The 23,798-nt window shown below is 34.6% G+C and overlaps 1 protein-coding gene across 8 annotated transcripts in view; it reads right to left on the reverse strand.

The window, feature by feature from the left end:
- LOC115209839 (putative homeodomain transcription factor 2) overlaps positions 1–23,798 on the reverse strand; it is an 89,015-nt gene that overhangs the window by 26,265 nt on the left and 38,952 nt on the right. For 4 of the 8 annotated variants that reach the window (XM_029778407.2, XM_036501377.1, XM_029778404.2 and 1 more), the window contains exons 2-6: positions 15,049–15,160; positions 11,115–11,171; positions 2,326–2,395; positions 1,601–1,697; positions 472–586 (exon numbers count right to left, since the gene is read on the reverse strand). In XM_029778407.2, the coding sequence (XP_029634267.1) occupies positions 472–586; positions 1,601–1,697; positions 2,326–2,395; positions 11,115–11,171; positions 15,049–15,111 (402 nt within the window). In that variant the 5' untranslated portion in view covers positions 15,112–15,160. Of the gene's footprint in view, positions 1–471; positions 587–1,600; positions 1,698–2,325; positions 2,396–8,879; positions 9,042–11,114; positions 11,172–12,890; positions 12,910–15,048; positions 15,161–15,367; positions 15,579–19,476; positions 19,621–23,798 lie in introns of those variants that run through there. The other 4 variants (XM_036501374.1, XM_036501376.1, XM_036501378.1 and 1 more) reach the window with 4 other exon arrangements.

Below are 23,798 nucleotides of genomic sequence, written 5' to 3' on the forward strand. Positions count from 1 at the left end.
CCATCTCATACCCCAGCTCTTAGTGGGAACCCCTATGCTATTGGAACACTTATATTCTGAAGATAAATCTAAAACAATTTCCTTACAGTTCTCAAGAGTTTCTTCTATTATCTTTCAGTTGAATCGAGTCTCTCATATAAAAGGGGCTTATTGATTCATTGACAAAGATATACTAATTCCTGAATAAAGCTATAATCATAAAAAAATAATCCTTGCTTAACATGATCTTTCAGTTTGACCAACAATCACATTTTTGGATATGAATGCTGAAATGAATAGTCTGAATTTTTCTACAGAATTAGATATTTTGCAGTATATAATACTGTAAGATATCTGCTTCTGTAGAAAAATTCAGACTCATATTTGATTTCTTTCTTTTATATACTTTTATTAGGGTTGTTCTTTCTTGATTTTGTTTCAAAGTTTATTGTGTCAATTATTACAACTAAACCAAAATCAATCTATTCTTACCTCAGTTTTCAGGTACTCGCCAACATTACTGATGTAAAGTACTATTGCTACAAGTTGGAATGTGTACAAAACAAGCATTGCAAGCCAAAAGGATCTGGATGTTTGCTGTATCCACCTGAAAAAGAAAAATGTTAAAAAATCTGTTACAAACATTTGGCATGACAAACATGATGGCTGCATACGTGACATGAATAAGTTTCCTACTTGAGTCACAAGCTTAGTTTATCCTGAGATGGCCACTTGTTCTATAGCCCTCAACAGGATCTATCATGAATATTGCTAAAATAATATTAAAAATTAACTAAGCTTATATAAACTTTATTAATCAACTATTGTTCTCTACCAAGGTTAGATCTATCAGAAAACTCTGGCTTTCTATCTACTAACTTTATCAAAAGCCTTAATTTTTTTAAGAATCTAACCATAGCAGATTTCATTTTCTTTCCCTGAGTACTCTCAACCTTCATTTCTTGGTTCTGATTTTATTACAGACTGTTTTGTTTACCCCATGGGGAAAATGGATTACACGCAACATAATTGAAAGAGATAATCTGAAGTGTACCAGGGTTTTAATCATACAGAAAAGCAACAAAATGATGCATTATATCAATCATAGTAAGTCAATTACTTAATGGATATCCTTAACCAATTTTGAGATGGTAGGGTATAATGTGAGGATTGTTTTGATTTGATGTACCCAAGAAAAATCAGTGTGATGGAGTGCCTTGTTTTCCAAGCTACACTCTGAGAATTTCAACTCAGTACTATACTCTTCAATTAAACAATATACCCACTATTTACAGAAGTATGCCATGCTATATTGAAGATATCTATATTATAACAATTGAAGAGAGGTATTTCAGCACTGAGTGTATTTATGACAGATACAGCAGGTCCAACGTGAGATACAAACCATTGATACATCAGCTGATAATTGGCCAGCTGCAGCTCTTAAACAAAATAAAATTGGCAAGAAGAAAAGCTTGGAATATTTTAAAGATGTTCAAAGTACCATGCCAACCCATGTATTGCTTTGAATACAGAATAATGAAGCTGGTGACTTTGTCCAAACAGGATGATAAACTAAAATGTGTCTTGTGTCATGAAAATAGATACCGAAAAAACTCACCATTTGTAATAGAGTGGGAAAAACATTACTCGTAACACAGCACGTTGAGTAATCCTTGTCCAAGGAACTTGGGGCTTAGCTTTAGTGAATGTAGAGCCTGAATGAAACAGAAAATTAAACAAAATGACTTTAGGGATGATTAACTTCATATTTAAAGATGAAAAATGATTTACATTTAATTGATATAATCACTTAGATAAAAAAAAAAAACAATTTAAGTCTTTAGAAATTAGTGATGCTCTGCAACCCTGCTTTATTGTACTCCAAACACCAGCAATGCAATAAGGTGAATAGTAAAGACAATTATGATATTTTTTAACACTTTCATTAGAAAAATTCCAGTCACAAACTGCATATTCTTTTTTATGTAAGGGATTAAGTCTCTGGCATATTCTATAGCACTATTCAACCAGAATAGGCTAAGATAATCTAAGAATGACAAGTGAAATAGTTTCAAGTCAGATGAGATATATCTACAGTAATATACTGCAGCATTCTCAGTGCCGGGCTGCGACACCCCAGTTAACTAGGCTGTTTAGACAGTAGAACTGACAAGCTATTTAATACAGAACAGATTTTATTTGCTGATCTGATATAAGCAAAATTTTCAAATCTTTGTTTAATATTACAGCTATGTAGCATGCGCAAAATAACCAAAGCATTTACAGAGAGTTATGCTACTGACACAGTAAAATTCATTTCGCTTAGTGCTTAATTACTCTTACCTCGCACCAAGTCAACATCTATAAATTCTGTCTTCATCCGACCAATTCTACGAGGAACATTATTTATTGACTAAAAAAAGACAGAGAAAAATAAATCTTACATAGGCAGGAAATTTAGGAATTGTAAAAAAAAAAAAACACAACAATAAAAGGCAATGTTTCTTGGTCATGCACTTTCCAAAGTTATAAAGATGTACCATAAAATATTTCCAACTGAGAACAAATGCAGAATTTACATAAAAAAAAAAAACCTGCTTTAGTTGGAAATGTGTATGTAAAACAATGCACCCACTGATGGTAACTGAACCACATATCTTATGATTACTAGATGTATGTACTACTTTATAACACATTGAGCCCATGTGTTTTTCTCTCAATTTACAAATAGGGTTTATACACACATAAGCATAGGAGGTAGAAAAAGGTATGGCTTCATAAGCAAATGGTTTTGTGTTTGATCTAAACGAAGAGCACCTTGAGAAAGTGCTTTCTTTGGTCTTTGGTTAACCAATGTCTTGTGAGTGAAATTTAGTCAGTGGAAACCACTGAGGTAAATTGTGAGTGTGTTTGCATGTACCCGTGTATGTTGGTCCTCACTTGGGCAGTGATAATCATTGTCTACAATGCCCATAAACAAAACATCTTTGATATGCAAACAGCTCTTAAATAAAATACCTAACTTGAAATCAAGTAAGGGTTGGCATCAGAAAGGCCATGTACTGTAGAATATAGCTCAAGAAGTCTTATCCAATAGAAAAATGATGATGGAAAAAAAAAACTGTAATTTATATATGTATATATCATAATCATTTAATGTTCACATTTTCATGCTTCCATGGGTCAGACGAAATTTGTTGAGATAACTTTTCTATACCCAGATGCCCTTCCTGTTGCCAAGTAAGGAACTAAATATATTTTCCATGGCCAAATATGTTTTGCATAACAGTGATGTTTGTTTACAACCATCACAAGATGTCAGGACAAGGGTGTACAAGCACACACATACACACTCACACACATTCAGCAGACACCTGTACAGTTTTTGTCAACTGAATTAACTCACAGAGCTTTAGTCAGCCTGAGGCTGAAGTAGAAGACATTTGTCCAAGGAACCTCGCAGTGAGACTGAAGTTGAAACCATGTGATTGGGAAACAAACTTATCACACATTCACACCCACGTTTACACCAGGTGCTTGAAAACAAACCTTAACAGGCCATAAGTGAGAGACAATCTCATGTAATTCTCCATGACATATACCAATATGGCAAAGAGATACACAGAGGTTACAGCTCTAGCTATCTGTCACATCAGATACATTCAGAGACTGCCAACTTTTTGAACATGCGAAGGTCCTTTGTGCCAAAGATCAAGAAAGAGCTGAAGACCTCTGGCAAGGATGGCTTACCCATGGCCAAGACAAAAAATTCTTAGTAATCATATGTCAGCTGGCAGACATGTTAGCACGCCGGGTGAAATGCTTAGCAGTATTTCATCTGTCTTTACGTTCTGAGTTCAAATTCCGCCATGGTCGAATTTGCCTTTCATCCTTTCGGGGATGATAAATTAAGTACCAGTTGCATACTGGGTTCGATCTAATCAACTGGCTGCTTTCCCCAAAATTTCAGGCCTTGAGCCTAGAGTAGAAAAGAATCAGATGTCATCAGGATGGCTGGGTTTGTCCAGCAAGTCCAAAACATCATCAGTAACAAACCCAGCAAGTTGATGAGGACCATCACCAAGCTCTAGTGCAGAATCCACTATCAGCAATACAGTGAATGATAAACATCAAATACAAGTTCTATGTGATGTAGAAAGAGTAGTCCATATTAGGTAAGACCTGAGACAACCATGTGATTCCCCACCACTAACATGATATGACCACTTTACTGACTTGAAAGCTCAAAAACTGTTGCATCTGAGTTGTGCTGGGAAGTGGTGTCACAGCACCAAGGATTTGTTGGGGATTACTATTGTAGGCATGGCTAACAGCATAGAGAGAAAAGGGCACCTGATCCCAGCATGCAGTTTTTACCATAACTACCATGAAGAAGGGTAGTTTGTTGTGTTGTTTATATTTTGTTAACTATCTAAACATATGTACCATCTCCCTGATTAGAATCTTTGTTTCTCATTATTTTCAAATCAGTTGTCAGGCAAGTGCATAGAAGACTAGAGATGGACATCATTATATATATATATATATATATATATATATATATATATATATATATATATATATATATATATATAAACTGAACTACAAAAGAAATGTTGCTATGTAAAAGATTGTTTTGCACAGTATTGAGGTTATATGGATTTTATCACATTCTAGGTAATTTGACATCAGGAAGATGTCACTGACCCACAACACCACTCTCTTTTGAAAACACAAGGATTGCATGTAGGGTTCGAACTTGCTCACTTTTCGTGAACATGGTAATGCTAATGAACGCATTTTTATGAAAAACATGTGTAAAACATTGACTCAATGGGTATAAAATGCACCCAAATTTACCACCCCGTCATTTGTTTCCCAAATGCAGCAAGCATGCTAAGACTGACATGAAATCAGAGGGAGCAAGCCACTGGATGTCTCCATGCTGGTCAACGTACATGGGTCATTGCTAATGACTTGAACTGCAGTATTCAGACAATTGAGCGACTGAGGGAATGATACAATGCCACAAACAGTACAAATGATCATCCATGCAGTGGCCGACTGAGGGTTACAATGGCACATCAAGATCACCACCTGTACTGACAGCACTTGCAGGACCCATTCCAGAGGGCAATGGAATCAGCTAGGTAGAGCATTGGGACTCACTACAAACCCGCTTGTCAACGTCCAGCTAGGGATCCCATCCTCACAGATTGTCATCGACAGGCACATCTGCAGTGGACTCAAAAACGTCAGAACTGATGATACCAGCAGTGGAGGATTATAGTCTTCTCTGATGAAAGTCAAGATTGCATTTCTGAGGCAGATGGCAGAGCTAAAGTTTGGAGAAGAAAGGGTGAATGTCATGCCAATGGCTGTGTGGTGGAGAGAGACTCATGGGGAGGATAGAGCATCATGGTATAAGGTGGGATTGCACTCAACCAGAAATTTGGACTGGTGGTCTTCCAAAACATCAACCAAAGTTGAGACAATGGAATAACCACTGCTCACTACATTGACCAAGTGTTGAGGCCTCATGTTGTGCCATACTTTGCTAGTCATCGGAATTACGTGTTCCAACATGACAACACCCATGTCCAGACTGCCAAGTTGACAGCAGACTTCCTCCAACAGCACAACATGCAGACACCACCATAGCCTGCTCCAAGACCAGACTTGAACCCCATAGAGCACCTGTGAGATGAAACCTAAAGAAGGCTATATAGCATCCATCCAAGGCTGACAACTGTGGCACAACTCACTGCAAGTTTTAACAAGGTGTGGGCTGCTATCCCCATGGCCTTCATCAATTGATTGATGCATTCAATGTACAGAAGATACCTGGTGGTAATCAATGCTAACAGTGGTCACATAAAATAGTGAGTTAATCTCTTTGGATCTAGGACACTCCGTCATCACATAACACCATGTGACGTCAAATATGTTTCAGGAAATGATGTTTTATCATTAGGAAAGAACAGTTTCTTAATTAGCACTCTTCAATCAATGCTATGGCAGTCTGTTAATAAACTGGTTTCTATTTAGTATGTGAGTGACATTTCTTTTGTGGTTCAGTTTATATATATATATGACAGACTTCTTTCTATTTCCATCCACCAAATTCATTCAAGCTGAATTTGGTGGATGTAGCTCCCTTCCCCTCAGGATCGGGGGAGGGGAGCTCCAGTAGAAGACTGTGTCTAAGGTGCCATACCTGGAACTGAACCTGAAACTACATGATTAAGAAGTAAGCTTCTTAACCACACAGCCATCCCTGTGCCTATACATACATATATATATGTGTGTGAAAAGAAAGCACAAATGTTGTTTAAAATTTATGGCAGCTGTTTTGGTAGAATTTTATTGGTGTATTCATGAATTACATCATAACATATAATCCACCATCTTCAGGTTAAATTTTAAACAAGTAAGATCTCATACACCAAACCTGATTAATCCAATATCGTTGGAGATTAAATTCCACCAAAATAACTGTCATAAATTTTAAACACCATTTGTGTTCTCTCTTTGCACCTATTCCACACCTGGAACCAACCAAATTGGATTTGGTACTTACATATCTACAGTATCCGACCAACACTTGCAACCTTCATTGTTGTTTACCTCACTGTGAACTTTATGTTATTGTACCTAGCCATTTCAAGCATCCTACATATTAATGTGCCATGGTTCTATTGAATCCTTATAATTCATATATATATATATATACACACATATATAATAATGTTCATTTGTTGTTCCCAATGATGATTAAGAACATCATATGGGAGAAGATGAATTACGGTACATCTGGCTGTGGCTGATCAGGCCGATATGTGCTCAGAAGGTTTTGTTGATGGTTGAGCTCTAGTGGTCGGCTGGGAATGAAGGCAAAGAGTTGGCTTTGGACTTGTGCAGCTCACGTTTTCTTTGTGCTTCTGTGATTCTATTCTGTTCATGGGAGGTGGCACCTCTGTTGGTGCAGCTATGCCATGCAGTTCCCAGGTGCTGGGGTTGAACTGAAAGCACTTCAGTGAAGCTTTAGTGTAACTTTGAAGTGATTTTTTTGCCCACCTTGTGTGCACCTGCCAATTCACTGTAAAACAGTCTTTTGGGTAGTCATGTGTCATACATTCAAACATGTAGACTGGCCACCTGACCTGCAATCGTCAGCAGTGTATAAATGCTTGGCAGATTAGCTTGAGAGAGGACCTTGTCTTGCCATTTTCAATAGCTTTTTCTCAGACACACCCACACATACACATAATATTATATATATATAATATAATACATACAATATATATATACACCCTACATTACACACACACACACACACTCTCATACATTATATATATATATATATATATATATATATACACACACACGCTGATATATGACCTATGCTGGACTCCTTATTCGCATACTCGCCGAACCTGGAGCTTAACTATGATCTATCCATAGCACTTACTCAGCATTACCTGACACCTTTGGATCTTACTGACACCATTACCTTTCATAACCTATATATATATACACACACACTTGTATATGATGTGTTGTGAATTTCTGAAAAGAATTCCCATAAAACTCAATGATTTTGTTAAAAATGGAAAAGAGAAGATATTAAAATATATAAGTTCTCATATATTTTAACATTTTCTCTTCTCCATTTTTAACAAAATTGTTGAGTTTTATGAGATTTCTTTCCATAAATTCCCAGCATACCATATACAAGTATTATTTTCATATTCAGAAATTTAAGCCTGTAAACTACCAGCAAAATATGAAGAATCAATATTAGAAATCTTTTTTGGAAACCTCCAAATTAAAGGACAAATCTAATTCAACCTTTTTACACACTCACACATATATATGTGTGTGTGTGTGTGTGTGTATATATATATATATACAGACAGACACACATACTTTACATAGCATGGAAGATGGATGTTAAATGATGATGACATATATATATATACATGCAGACACAGGTTCAAATCTTATTTCACTTTTTAGATGTAGGAGAGACATATAAGAAATAAGTTCTGTAAAACAAGTGTGTGTGTGTGTGTGTGTGTATACATGTATGTGTGTCTATGCTTGATGGTATTACCAATCATAGATATGACAATGACCAAAAATAAATAGTAATGACACTCATAAATGCAATGAGAAATATTTCAGATTGAAATCAGCAAAAATGAAATAAAGCTGAGAAATGTTAAAATCTAAACAGAAACAAGCTCCATCTTTTGAAGAACTGTTTCTATATGTGGTAGACAATGTTGAACAGATAGATAGCATTATGTAGTAATGGATGAAACTTAACTGTAGATTACTGTTGTTGTTGTTATTAATAATAATAATAATAATATAATAATAATAATAATAATATAATAATAATAATAATAATAATAATAATAAATAATAATAATAATAATAATATAATAATAATAAGAAGAAGAAGAAGAAGAAGAATTGTACAGAGCTAACTAATTCTTTAATAACAAATAAATTTTATTAGATATCAATAAACATTATTATTTTTAAAGAAATCATAATTTGCTGTCAAACTAAAAAATGAACCACGTAGTTCGTGTAGATAAGCAACAGAGTAAATCTAGCTTAAATAAAACTTGTTATGTAATAAAATTTATTTTTGAGAGTTACGAAAATAAGAATAGTTAATGTGACTTACATGTGTACATAAACATATATACATGTAACTATAAACAAATAAACATATTCTGCATAAACTGTTAAAGAAAAAAAAAAGCATGCACTCTTATACAAAAACATAAAATAATGTAGGCAATTTAGAAATGACTATTTCTTTTTAGTTTTTATTTGGTTTCTTTCTGAACTGAAAATGAAAACGAGAAATGCTAACCTACCATGAAAGCCTGCATCTTCACATTTAAGACATTTCTTTTAACTTACATTTATATAATTGGTATTATTAACTAACTAATAAACAAAAAAAACACTAAACAATTTAAATGGTGGCCGTAAATAGGACATGGCTAATATTTGGCTCTGAATATTTAGCCTTCCTAGTTCCTGTAAGGATTCAACAAGTGTCAAGAGAATAACGTAAAATGAGAACGGAAGGAAGAGAGAATAAGTGGGATATACAGAGAGAGGCCAACAGACAGTGGGAGGGAGGGAGTGATATTAAGAAATTGGAATGAGAGAGTTATTTACAAAACTACAAGGAGTGTATAGCAAATATATCTAGCGAAAAAGACGTCAGCTGAGGTTAAATCTACTGTCATAAAATACATGTATACATCAGAATTTACACAAACACATACATAAGCATACAAACATCCTATACTTGACCCCCTTCTTATTATGTCACCTCTAAGATAGACCAGCCAAATCATAGCAGTAATGTTTGATAAACTGTCTAGTTTTAATTACTTGTTTTTTTTTCTTTAAAGCATTTCAACTGTGTTTAAGATTAGCAGGCTATATACATTGCTCTCTTTCTCTCTTTCCAAAACCATCTGCAAGAGAATAGCTTCTGATCAGATGTTGAATGATAAAGATATAAACGATAAAAAATATCTGAAGATAATTACTGGTATCAAGTTGCAGTAGTTGTAATTAATCAGATAAAAACCAGTGTCAAGGTTGCAAGACAAAATTCAAAGAGCATACTTAGAGGGAAACTTCAATTACAGGTCTGCATGTGACTAGCAGAGGAAATGCATTGGTTTTCTTGTACGAGTGAGAATATTACTGAAGGCACATTATAGTATCTAAACCCTATATAAGGGACACCAAGAACTATTTCAAAACAGCTTCCATTTGCAACAAATATATTCAGTTTATAATAAAGTGAGTGCTAGCAAACCTGATGCCTATTTTACTATTAAATTTTCCTACAGCAGGAATCTTGGAGATTTTTCATCCATCATAGTTTATAGGTTATCCTGGTCATGCATAGTGAAACCTTGTAACTGATTGCTGAGAAAGCTTCTGCACAGTAACACAACCTGCACAAAGCAGCAGCCAATTCTACCTCAAAGAAAATTGCTCACTGATTTTAAGGTAGAGAGCCATCATATTTTAAATCTTTAACTTTAAGACAGCCTACTAATAAAAAAAAAACAGCCGGTAGAATAAGAATGTTAATCAAAAAAAGTTGACTGAAACACACATATGAAATATGGTAGCATATACAGAGTACCAGACTTGTGAGTTATTCCCAAGAAGTTTCATTTAGCCAATCAAACATCTTGGAAATTGCTCAGTCAAATAGAATACAGCTAAGAGTAATTTACTGGAGTCAATCTAACTGACTAACTCCATTCCACTAAAATTGTAGGCCAAGTTGAAAGCGTATACACATAGCTGGATTTAAAAAAAAAAAGCAAAAGTCATTGGAGTGTGGTTAGAAGGAGAGAAAAGAAACAAAGTTAGATTTTACAACTAGTTGCACTTCAGAATTCTAAGCAGAGACCAAGGGTTGATAAATAAATGAAAATGTTTTCTGTGAACAATTCTTTAAACAGTATGCACAAATATATCAAAATACATCACCAATATTAAAATGGATGGAAACAATATTTAAAAAAGAATAACTAAAAATAAAAGCCATCTCAACTGCATTGTCACTGAAATAACAAATACAAGAATCAAGTTTGGATGAGGGATAACAGAGAAATTTTTTTCTCTGGGATAAAGTAGTCCATTGAATCAATCTTATGCTGATGCAAAAAGATAAATAAATTTAACTCTGGCAAAATTATAACCAAGAGCACTTTAAGTATGGAAATAGTTACAGTAATATGTATATTTGTATGTATATGTGTGTGTGTGCATGTGCTGTGTGTATATACATACATTTTAGTTTTAATAATCAACAAAAGTTACAGAGTGACTCAAGGGGTGAGAGATAAATGTGTTGGCAACACATGTAACTCTTGGCCCTTGAGTTGCTCTGTAACTTCTGCTAGTTATTAATAATAAACATATATGTGCTCATGTTTTTAATTCTATTTTCCTGTTTATATATATACATATAGTCAGGTATACTACTGCTTCAAATGCTTTATTATAGGCCAAACATTAATAACAACATTTTAGACTGATCAGTTTAAAGAACTATGATAAATACATACCTTATAAAGTTTTTTTTCCACTGATTGTTCCCACAGCTGCTTATCATAGGAGCCAATCTGGATGAAGAAAAGATTAGTACACACATCAGAATGTTTAATACAGGCACAAAGCGACAAATTTTGAAAGAGGGAACAATACTTGATTGGTGCATATTTTTTGCCAACTCCTTCCCACCAGAAGGATTAAAATCAAAATCAACCGGAGTGGAATTGAACTCAAATGTACAGAGATGTAATAGAAAGGCATTTTGAGAGCACAACTGATTCTGCTATCCACCCACCTTTTAATATGCAAAACATACCAGCATTATGTTTAAGAAAATGCATGGATATTTATTATATGAAATTTTAAAGAAGGTAACGAAGAAAAATTTGAAGACCAGAGTAATTAATAAATCTGATTAAACTAGGTGCACAACACATGGCATTATTTTGAGAACATTGGTTACAAATATGACCGTTCATACCAAGTCAGCCGATACAATATTTAATTTGTATATGGTCACTAAAGTGAGATTGCAGCCACACATGTCCAGCCCTGTTAAGAATAGCCCTGATGCATCAGGCGATATGATATGCTTGAGAAGATCTACTGAGTCAAGTAAAAACCAATATCGTAGCTGGGGCTGGTGCCCCTGACTGGCTCCTGTGCTGGTGGCACGTAAAAAGCACCGACTGAATGTGGCTGATGCCTGTACCCCCTGACTGGCTCCCATACCGGTGGCACATAAAAAGGACCATCTGAACGCCATTGTTGCTGGTCCCTGTGTCAGTGGCGCATAAAAAGCACCCACTACACTCTCGGAGTGGTTGGCATTAGGAAGGACATCCAGCTGTAGAAAAATTGCCAGATCAGATTGGAGACTGTTGCAGCTGCTGGCCCTCCAGGCCTCAGTCAAACCGTCCAGCCCAATCCAGCATGGAAAACGGACATTAAACGATGATGAATACCTTTTATTAAATGACCATTCATCTAATTTCCATCTGCCATAACAAATAAAAAGTATCTATATATAAAAATTCAGAAGCTGATCAAAAATATGTGGTGTAATAAAACTGGTTTCCACAAAGCTAATTTTTATTTCTTTTATTTTTTGGAGAAAGGGGAAAGGATCCAAATTCACATCCAGTTTGGTACTAAGTACACATCCATGAAAATGAGACAGCTCTGATGATGATCAAAAATCAATCCAACTGAAAAGTAGTCAGTTTTCATTCTTAAAACGAGATTAACAATTATAGTTTTATTAAGGGAAAAATTTATTAAATATATTCCACTACCTTACTGATATTTATATAAATAGTAAACATAACAGTTAGAAACATTTGAAGAATATTTTTAAATTTCTGTTTTTTACTTTTTTGTCCATTTCCTTACCTTAGAAATAAGAAAGTTGGACATAAATCACAATAAATAGCAAGGTATATTTTGATAACAAAAATTTTTTTGGTGATGTATACACATATTATCAAAGACTATTTTGTACAATTATTTAATCTAGAATAAAATAGTTGTGCATTAATAAAATCAATTACATCACTACCTAACATGTTTGCTATGATTTATCCATAAGGCTTGTTTAAATTCCACTTACCAGTTTCCTAGACATTGCAAAGTCCCAACTATTGCATTACATGCGCACTGCATGCCACCACATAATGTGAAAATCAGTTACACCCACAACACCATTACATTCTAAGACAGAGTGTGTATGTGTGTGTAATGCAGAAAAATTGTTATCAACATCATCATCAAAATATAAAAAAATATCTCACCTTTCTACTTTAAGACTATTAATCTTTAACTGGAAATAAATCTCTTGAGACTTAAGACAGCTGAAGACTTTATCTTACTGTCTTTTAAATAATTCTTTTAACCAATTAATCAATAGCATCATTCTCACTGGTCAATAATACAGCTAGTTACTGCTGGGTCATTGCTATCATATGTGCACCTTTGATAAGTTGTAGTGCACCTGAGCACTATATACAATAATTTCATTATTATCATTTTTATCATAGAGAATTTCATCTTCTCTTCCATCCATTAGTTTGCTGGTTCAACATTTTTAAAAATGCCTTTAGTATTACTTCTAAATCCACAGCCACTTGTGACATAACTGTACAATAGAAAGTGATTTCAGTTATCCTGTTGGGCTTAATAAATTTCCAATGGTTATCCACTTGTTCCAGTCTTCTGGCCTAAAACAACTGAATAGTTGGTTGCTGACTGAAATATCAAGCGTCTGCAATTTATAACTGTTTGTTCAGTTTTTAAGCTTTTTTTTCTTTGTTGCTTGTGTTTTGTGGGTTTAGAATCATGTACACTCCGGTAAAGCTGGTTTATTCAACAAATCATCTCTATTTAGTATTTTACCATCCATTTTCACATGACCTTCATCCAATCTCCTTTTATAATGGACATAATTTTGGATGTGATATTTTCCTTGACAATATTCCTTTGGTTTAGAAATTAGTAGAAGTGAGAGCTTTATGTCATCTGAACAAGAAACCAAAACAACCAGCAGCAGGATTTTCATGCCCACCTGTCATAATAGTCACCATCTGCTCACCTTGTTTTCAATAGCTTTGTCTGACAATACAATGAATATTATTGATTCATCATCCCTATTACCTATTTGTCCTAGTTCATAATTTATGAAATTATGTCTGTGCAATCCTGGTCTTTATGAAATGGTAGCACAAAAATGAAAATCCAACAAACAACTGCTAATACATCTCCCTTTTCTGCTTATCTCCTTGCCCTTGCTGAGCATTTTACTGTCTTTGAGACTGTGTATGCCAATATATCATCGACTGTGTATTCATATTTTATTAGCTTTCTCCAACTGTGTGATTTTGATTCATTATGATGAAATCCATGTTTTCTCACCCCCTGTATTTTGTTTCCAGTTAACAATGATCCATACAACCACTTAACTGTTTATCATAGTGGCATAGTCAATAAATTGTAGCTAGTAACTCACTGTGAAAGTCTGTCTTTTCTGCTAAGTTATCATTGAGCATTGTTGAAGAGAAGGATTATCAACCAAATAACTCAACTAATTGCTAATAGATGGCACCTACTCCAATGACACTTCTGCTAGTCAACAAAATATATTAAGACATCATCATTGTTAAGTCACCATCATCAGTAGTTTTTTAAAATTTAAATATTGGGGGATAAGCTTCATATATAGATTGTGAGAGGTTGTTCGATGTTGAATGGTTGATTAAAGTTGAATTAATATTTTTTCTTTATTGGTATTTTGTAATATATTTGTGTTAATAGTATTTCTTTATGATTAATTAAATAAATTTCTTTAAATTGATTAAAGTAAAATATAATGTTAAAATGAGTATTATTATGTAGGTCATTTAATGTATGTTGCCTATACTGGCATGGGTTGGACAGTTTGACTGGGCTGGCATGTTGGAAGACTGTACCAGACTCCAGTCTGATTTGGCATGGTTTTCTACAGCTGGATGCCCTTCCTAATGCCAACCACTCCAAGAGTGTAATAGGTGCTTTTACATGTCACCGACACAGGTGCCAATTTGCATGACACCGGTATCTAAACAAACCAAAAGGTGTTCTCTTACCAATACCAATAAACCATTGTAAACTTCTTACAAGTTATCATCAACATATTACAAAACTTAATAAATATGGTAATCACATGTAAATTGTAACAGTAGACTTATATTATGAAACTGGGGTTCTCATGAGTATCCAGCAGTCAAACACCACTCTACAACCTCACCTTTTAGTAATAAGGTGTAAGATTAGCTATTACATAGTTTTCATCAGGGGTTACATCTCAAAACCAAATGGTACCAACAATGTAATGCGTTTGGTAAACTACTTGTAGAACAGGTGAAAGAAATGAGATAAAGGAAAATATGGGAAGAGTACAAGAGAGCATAATCTTACCCTTTTTTGATAACAGGCTATTATATCATGGATCTTAAGCATGGCTCCCAGTTTGGGTACCATGGGGAGAATTCCTCTTTGCCTCCAAAAATTTCAGTAATTTTTACTTTCCCTGTAAAATAACAATAAAAATAAAAAATAACATTTTCTGAAAAATACTTATTGAAATATTTAGAAGTAGTTTCAAAAGTAATTTAGTTCATAAAAAAAAAAAAGTTATTATATGAAATATCTTTTTAATATATAAAAATATACACAAATAACGATATCTCTCTCTCCCTCCCTCTCACACACACACACACTAAATACTTATACTCACCGACTACCTCATAACCTTTCTAATTGTCTGTGCCGTCATGTTTTAGAGTTGTGGGCCATTAAAGAAGTGTGCAGATTGGCTGTTACTGTATAAGCTTAATCCGAAGCTTACGAAGACTACAACAATAGTGAAAAACAGATTACCAAAACAGACGCCAAACACGAGTTAATCAGAGACCCAATAGATCAATTTCTATGAACGCATCAAGTGCAATTAGCTCATCTTCTCTCAGACTCCAGATAACAGACATAGTAGGCAGAATATTTGCATGATAACAATTAAAAGAGAGATAAAACCAATGTTATACTTTACTGAAATATAATGACTACCACAAACAATCTGCAGGTTGCATGGAATTCATTTTAAATTTTAGTATCTCATTACTGCACGAGATAAGAAAAGTTATCGGGAATGAAGAAAATAAAATTTGTAACATACAAAAAAAAAATAATAAATAAATAAAATAAAAGAATATTTAAAATGAGTGGTATCTTAGTTAAGGGGTTTTGTTGTAGCAACAATGACAGTGCACACGTGCAAAAAGTGGGAATTTTAACCGTATTAGGAAAACAGCATTAAGACGGTACTATTTTTCTTTTATCGATATTAATATTTATTGATTCCTCTTCGAAGGAAGAGAAAAGTGAAACGCGGAACATTTTATTCGTCTAAGAAAAACACAATAACGTTGGTAACTATGTATACAGGTGAATCATTTATTGAATGTGATTTAATTTTCTATTCAGGAATAGCAACAAAAGAGTTATCTTCCCATTATTATTATTTTTTTTTTTATGGAGGGGAGAAGACTCATGAGATTATTATTGTTAAGTAATCTGAAACTAGTAAAAAGAATAAAAGTTACCAATATTTAGGATTGGAATATGTGTAAAGAAAACTTACGAACAATGATAATAGAAATCAAGTTACAAAATTACAAAAGATGTCCAATACAATCTGATTGAAAGGAATAGACGTTGCGATAGTTTCGATGAATGAAGGAGCGTTCCAGGTGCTCAAATCATTGAAACTATTTACATACTGTATTACAATCTGTGGTTGAGCATTCCACGAGTACATACATAAAGCAATCTTTCAGTGGGGGCAGCTTAATAGTGTGTAACAGGAACGGCTCGTTGAATGCAGATTCAGTCCAACCAACACCTCCCACACAGTTTCCATCAATTCAATTTTACTCAAGCTTACGTAAACAGAAACTGTCCCCAAGGTTCTGCACCTAAGATTGAAACTATAACAATTTGACTACAACTATGTAGTAATATGATTCCTAACTATGAATCAACTTTCAGTACATAATACTAAATCGATGACAGAGGAAATTCAATATCGATCTAAATAGGATCTCAACTCAAAATGAAAACGGATGTAATTAAATAATGCCGCTTCGTTTCTTTAATATGCTACGTTCAATATATCTAACTTAGGCACAATGCTGCTCGTTAAAAGAGAAGGGTATGCTTGATTACTTTAACCCTACCGCCTTAGCCATTTCACCATTGCATAAATAACTTAATATTATTTTGTGTAAAGAAAGGTTAGCACGCCAGACGAAATGCTCAGCAGTATTTCGTCTGTCGCTACGTTCTGAGTTCAAATTCCGCCGAGGTCGACTTTGCCTTTCATCCTTTCGGGGTCGATTAAATAAGTACCAGTTACGCACTGGGTCGATATAATCGACTTAATTCGTTTGTCCCTTCTGTGTTTAGCCCCTTGTGGGTAGTAAAGAAATAGAAACAGGTATTTCGACTACCTTTACGTTCTGAGTTCAAATTCCGCCGAGGTCGATTCAGGGTCAATAAATTAAGTACCAATTGTGTACTGAAATAGATCTAATCGTCTGGTCCCCTCTCTGCAAAATTTCAGGCCTTGTGCATAGAGTAGAAAAGAATATTAATTTGTATAATATGGTGTCTATTTTTAAAGGAAGTTATAGTCAGGCTAGCAGAGATAAGTCTAATACACCAGATATTTGTATTTAAATCTATAAAGTAAAATCTAGACAAGAGGAAGCTTAAACGCACTTACAAAAGCGAATATAAGACCCTCCACTAGATGGGATGCCAGTTCGTCGTAGGGTAAGTCCCACCTTTCACTGGTACTCATTTCAGCTAAATAGACTGAAGTACCGTGAAAGTAAGTACCTTGCTCAAGGACAACGTGTTGCCCGGTCAGAGAATCGAACCCATAATATAACGATTGCGAACCCAACATTTATATATAAGAGACGACGATAATGCCATTTAATCCCAGGAAGACATCCCCTCCAGCTGGTTTATTCAGTGAGCACTGAATAAACCAGCTGGAGAGGTCTTCCTGGGGTTAAATGGTAGTATCGTCGTCTCTTAGAGGACAGCCACATTAAAGTGACCGTAAGCAATACTTTTTGCTTCGTAAACTGCTTCTATCTCGAAGAGAAATTTTGTAACAGACTATATATATATATATAATATATATATATATATATATATATATATATATATATATATATATATATATAGTATTTCTTGATTGTGGCTGTACAACGAATTCGGTGACAATCTGATGACAGTACCTTCGAAAACTTGATATACAGTTCCTAGTGCACTAGAAACATACTAAGCTGGAAAAGCTAGTTAATCTCAGTGTATATCTCTTCTCTCGCTTGTCCTGGTAATGCTGAGCGCGTTTCTCTTCCATATTTTAAATCCCCACTCTAATAGTAAGAGCGTTAGAATGAACGGCTAACTGGTACTTTTTATTAAAAGGATTGACGGTACTCTTTTCTTCAAAGTAGTCTTCAGTTAGTCTTTGAATCATCTCTGTCCTTTAAAGCAGGCAATGACTGATGAGGATAGAAGGTTGTTCAGCACACAGTAGATGTTAATGGCTTCGAGGGGCTAGTACAACATAATTCATACAGCTAACACATTGAGACACTTCAACACCTTTAACAACTAGTATCTATAGAAGTTCCTTTATAAAACAAAACATACAAATCTGCACGTATACATACATACGTACAAACAAACAAACAAAAAAAATACCCTGTTGTTGATGCTGAAATTCCAATAGAGGAGCTTTGGATCTAGGTTAGAATCCGGCTCTTTCTCTATTGGCAAATCTTGAAATAAAACTGAATAATGATATGCATGCACACAATGGAGGTGGGGTGAAAGATTCCTGGCGTTTAGGGTATCGCGAAAGGCCTAGTTGGAGGTTCAACCGCCAGAGTTCTTTTACAAGGCTCAGAAAAGCCGAAGGATCGCTGCAATAAGTGTGTGAATCGGAGAGGGTAATATGTTGAATATAATCATAATTACCTGATCCTCCTGTACTTTTTTTTTCCCCCAAAGCCAGAAACTTTTCAGCATCCTCTCGTGTATGTGTGTACACACATACAAACATACACACATCGTTATGTAAATATCTTTATATATAAAAGTAAGGGTGTGTGCTGTCTGTCTCCTACGATTTAGATTCCGGCATAGTTTCGGTTGTAGTAGGCATAGTTTCGCCTAGATTCCTAACTACTCCCACATTTTGCGGTGCAGTTTAACCAAAACCGGGTATCTTATAGTCGTGATTCATATCGAGCCCTTCTGGGTATTAGCGCGCGTCTACGATTTAAAAAAAAAATTACCATCTTTTTTTTCCATTTAAATGCATTTTTTCGCTATTATATAAGGGAAGTAACTCTCTAAAAATGTCTACGATGAGTCAACGATTTTAAAAAAAAATTACCATCATTTTTTTGCTATAACTCTCTAAAAATGCTTATATAGTTATTTCCCTTACAAACCCGAGCAACGCCGGGCGATACTGCTAGCATATGTATACAATTTGTCAAAAAATTAAACCAATGTAACTCGTGCATAGTCGTTTGAGGGTTGAGGAAGACGATTTTTGAACTAGTTTTGCCATTCACTTTCTATTATTAATAGAGGCGCACCATACTCATCCAGAGTATTTTATCAAAAATAATAAAAAATTCTATTCTGCATACGTCGTGTACAGAGTACATTTGTTACTATCAGTAGATTTTCTTCGTTATGAATGTATGAGTCTGTATGTCCACTGCATGTTGGCATGAATTGAACGGGTCAGCTCACCTTGACGGGTCCTCAATCAACTTGCTAGTGCTTCAGTTTGGTTTGGGTTCTTCTTAACATCAACCGTTTTAAAGAGTGTACTGGGGGTATTTTTTTTTTCATGATATCAGCGCTAGACATGTGACCACGTCTTCATTGTAATTAATGGGACTTTATATCTCATGTCTCTGTTCACTCGTCCACCTCTTCACAGTATAGCATGGATAACAATAATGAGAAGGATGTATGAGTGGAATTAGTGATAGGAATATTCAGCATTCAAGATAAGCGATAAGACTAGAATGACAGGATAGGGAAGTGTGGCAAAAAGTTTATGGTACTCAGGACACAAAGGGATGACAAAGTCACAGGATATACGTGAGGAAAGAAATAAGAATGTGACAGTGATACAGGGTTATTGATGACAGGTAGTGCAGGAGGGGAGGGTGAAGTGGGTACAAGTTAAAGAACGAAATTAATATGAAAACATGTACAAATATATATGTGCGTATATTTTATGTGGGATTTGTGCGAATTTGTGTGTATAAAAAAAGGGGCTGATAGGGAGGGAGATACTGCTGCAAAACATCCAAATTAAGCACTTTAGATGGTTCTGATAATCGAATAAGTTTATGTGATACATGTATTGTTCAACTATTGATGTAAATCTTGGAGAGGAAGAAGAAAAAATACAAACAAAATGAAAAAAAGAAACTAATTAGAAAAAGAAAGACTTTTAAAATTTGATAGTGGCAAATATCATGGGGTATGTAATTTAAGTTCTAAATTTTTTTTTTTTTTTTTCTGGAATATCAGTTTTCAATAGCTTCAAAAAGAAATGAAGAGGTAAACTTCTTCAAAAAGCACAGCATGTAGGAACAGATGTTTTTGTAAGATTATGTTTGTATGTTTGTGCACACATACGTATGAGAGAGAGAGAGAGAGAGACTGCACGCATGTAACACCAAGGGGTGCAGAAAAACAATAAAAATAACTTCATAATAAGGATGGTAGAGAAAATGTTCCTAATGCTTTGCACACTCACACAGTGTCAATCAGTTGTGCACTGAGAGATGCAAACAGATGAGTACTTGCGCATCTGAAACAAGATCTCTACCATCCTTAATATGGGGATGACATTTTAAATGCTACAGCTAAGTTGAGAGCATGCCACACAATTAAGACAGGTTGGCCCTCAAGTAGAAAATACTGAATAACTCCTTGATAAATCTTCTCTCTCTCTCTCTCTCTCTCTCTCTCTCTCTCTCTCTCTCTCTCTCATTCTATAAATCTTTTGAAACAGAAATAACTAAAGTTGCATGCAGTCAGTTGCTTCATCAGTAAAATATCCATCACCATACTACTTGCTACTATCTTTAAAAATGAGGATATAATAAATTCTAAGATACAAATTTTGTAAGGAAAAGCATTACTGCTGAGCTCCTTTTGAGTGTTGGGCCTCAAGGAGGCAATGACCAAGACCTTTGGCATTATGTCAGGCTTGAAAAGAAGACCCATCAAGCTGAGCAAAATTGCAGTTGTGACAGATACCAGTGTCACGCAAAAGCACCCATTACACTCAGAGTGGTTGGCATTAGGAAGGACATCCAACCATAGAAAACCATGCCAAATCAGACTGGATGCTGGTGCAGCCTTCCAGCATGCCAGCCCAGTCAAACCATTCAACCCATGCCAGCATGAATAACGGACGCTAAATGATGACGATGATGATGATACCTACAGGCATTTATGTTGCACATCCTTTCAAATATAGGTCTTCATAGATGTATGTTGTTTGGTAACTGGCCACCTTGCCAGTTCATTATGTGCAGGTGATATACATCAGTCTGATTACACAGACCTCTGTTATACTCTATGGCTACTTATTTTATCAACATTAAAGGATGAAAGGTGAAGTCAACCTTGGCAGGAATTGAACTCCTGAAACAAGTCATTGACCTCATGAGTCAATGATTTGTAAATCATTTGTCAACATTGAGTTCATGATGACATAATTCTCAGAGATTCAAACCATATAGTTGTAATTGATGGATAAATAGTGACAGTTCACTAACAATTTCATTAGCTTAAAGTGCTGTGTTCAAGTCTTTCCATAAACCTGGAGTAGCTAACAGTAAACCACTCAAGAATATTCTTCCCATGCCAAAGTTGGCTGATGATTTCTAATTTATGCACAAAGCTCCCAGAAGAGGAGATGAATCAATGTCCTCAACACCAGTTCTTGACTGATACTCTTTTTTATCAACACTGAAAAGATGAAAGGCAAAGTTTGCTTCAGGAAGATTTGAATTGAGAATGTACAGAGCCTGAACAAATTCAGCAAAGCATTTTTTCTATCACTAATGATTCTGTCGTTTTACTGCCTAAATACCAAACAGGTTTAATCTCAAGCAACACCATCAAAAGTAGTAGAAATTAAAATGATAGCACAAGGCAGTGAGAAAACCTCTATATGAGATAGCTCAATCTACTAGAAATAGCATCCAATTCTCTCTCAAATCAAATCACCCCTTCCATCATAAAAAGAAAAACAAAGAACACATTTGATGAATGTAGTCCTAGATAGACAATGTCTAGAAAAAGAATGGGGTGGTCATGATTGAAATGCCTTTAATCATAGATTGATCAATAAAGTTTGACTTGTGGTTAAATAGAAATAACATTTATTTCAAACACAAAATTTTCAATAACACAGCTGAGATATAGTTTAAATTTCACTTAATCTTTAAAACTTTATGAAACTAAGGCTGATTTCTTTATACATTAAATACATTATGTCTGCAAAAGTTTTCTTGTTATGGTTAAGTACTCTTTCTCCCATTTGTACACACATTTTCAATACATACACACCAGTATGTTCATGCCTATATACTCACTTATCAATGCTTTTGCTCCTGCCCCACTCAACCTCACCCACACATGCTTGTTTTTCATAGAGATCATAATTAGAGATAGTAACAAGGACAATACAGAACACTACATCAAGAATAAGTATGCTCAGCGTTTTATCCAACTGAATGAAAATACATATTTCAATGTAACAGCCAATGAACTAAATAGAAACCAACCATAGCAATAGTATAACATACGTACTTGAGTGCAGTTAATACAAAATAGTGTCATGTCATAAGCAATGATTTAAGCAAAAGAAAATTGTGAATGTCTCTTGCAGTCTTAGAGTGTTCTTAAAGACCAGCACTTAGCACTTGTTTGCAAATGAATGAGTGATAAGAGAAATTTATCTGTTACTGCTGGAGAGGATGTGCTTGTGCATTTAGAATTCTCAAAGAATCTACTACTTATTCCTTATGCATTCATTTCATGATCTGCTTTCTCCCCATACCTCACAATCCTGCAATTTTTTCCCTGAGCTATTTGAACCTTTTGTGTAGTTAGTTATGAAATCTTATCTTTTCAAAAATAACTGATACAAGTACATATCAACTGCATCACATGTATAGTGTAAGGTTTACTACCACCAATGGGTGATTATTAACTAAGATGAAAGAGCTCACCACACACAAACATAAAGCATAACTATTCCTTATAAGGTGTTACCCTGGTATTTCAACAGTTTTCACAGAAGAGATTCAAATGTTACATTTTAAAATCATCATAAATTGTGTCTTATCCTTTTTTGAAAGAGGAACAATAACAAACCCATTATGGATATTTTTCATGGTCCCCTCTCATTAAAATAAATTTGAAAAAAAAAAGCTCAATATTACATAAGAAGAGTTTCAATAATTTTTTTCCAAGTATTTCAGTAATTTTTTACAAGCTCAAGTAAATGAGACAAAAATTCCTAGTGGATAGGACACTGATCTGTCTCAGATTAACTTTTCCTTCACAGATTGGTATTTAATCATTCAGTGAGACAGTCAAACAGATTTGTGTGAGTTTGTGTGTGTATGCATATGTATTTTAAGAATAACAATACATGTGCCAAGTATTTTTAATAGCAACCCTGCCAATAGCACTTAATTCTCTTGACAACTCTCTTTTACACTAGCTAAAGATATAATTAACTCCCATTATTTTTAATGATCACATACAGTGGTGGTGTTGGTGCATAGAGTACAAAGACAGACAAATTTCTAACAAGACACCCATAATTCACTGATTAATTAAAAAAACTTTACTTTTATTATTATCATCCTCGGAGGATTAGTGCTTCTCAAGGTCTTACTATATTTTCTCACTCTCTCATCTGATATATATATATAATTACAGGTTATATGTTAAAAGTTAAAACTTTAAATACCATACATATGCGAACCTGCACAATTTATATAAAAACATTTACAAGTATTAATCTAGGA

The sequence above is a fragment of the Octopus sinensis genome, linkage group LG3 (genome assembly GCF_006345805.1).
Source record: "Octopus sinensis linkage group LG3, ASM634580v1, whole genome shotgun sequence".
In the NCBI taxonomy this organism is placed as follows: domain Eukaryota; kingdom Metazoa; phylum Mollusca; class Cephalopoda; order Octopoda; family Octopodidae; genus Octopus; species Octopus sinensis.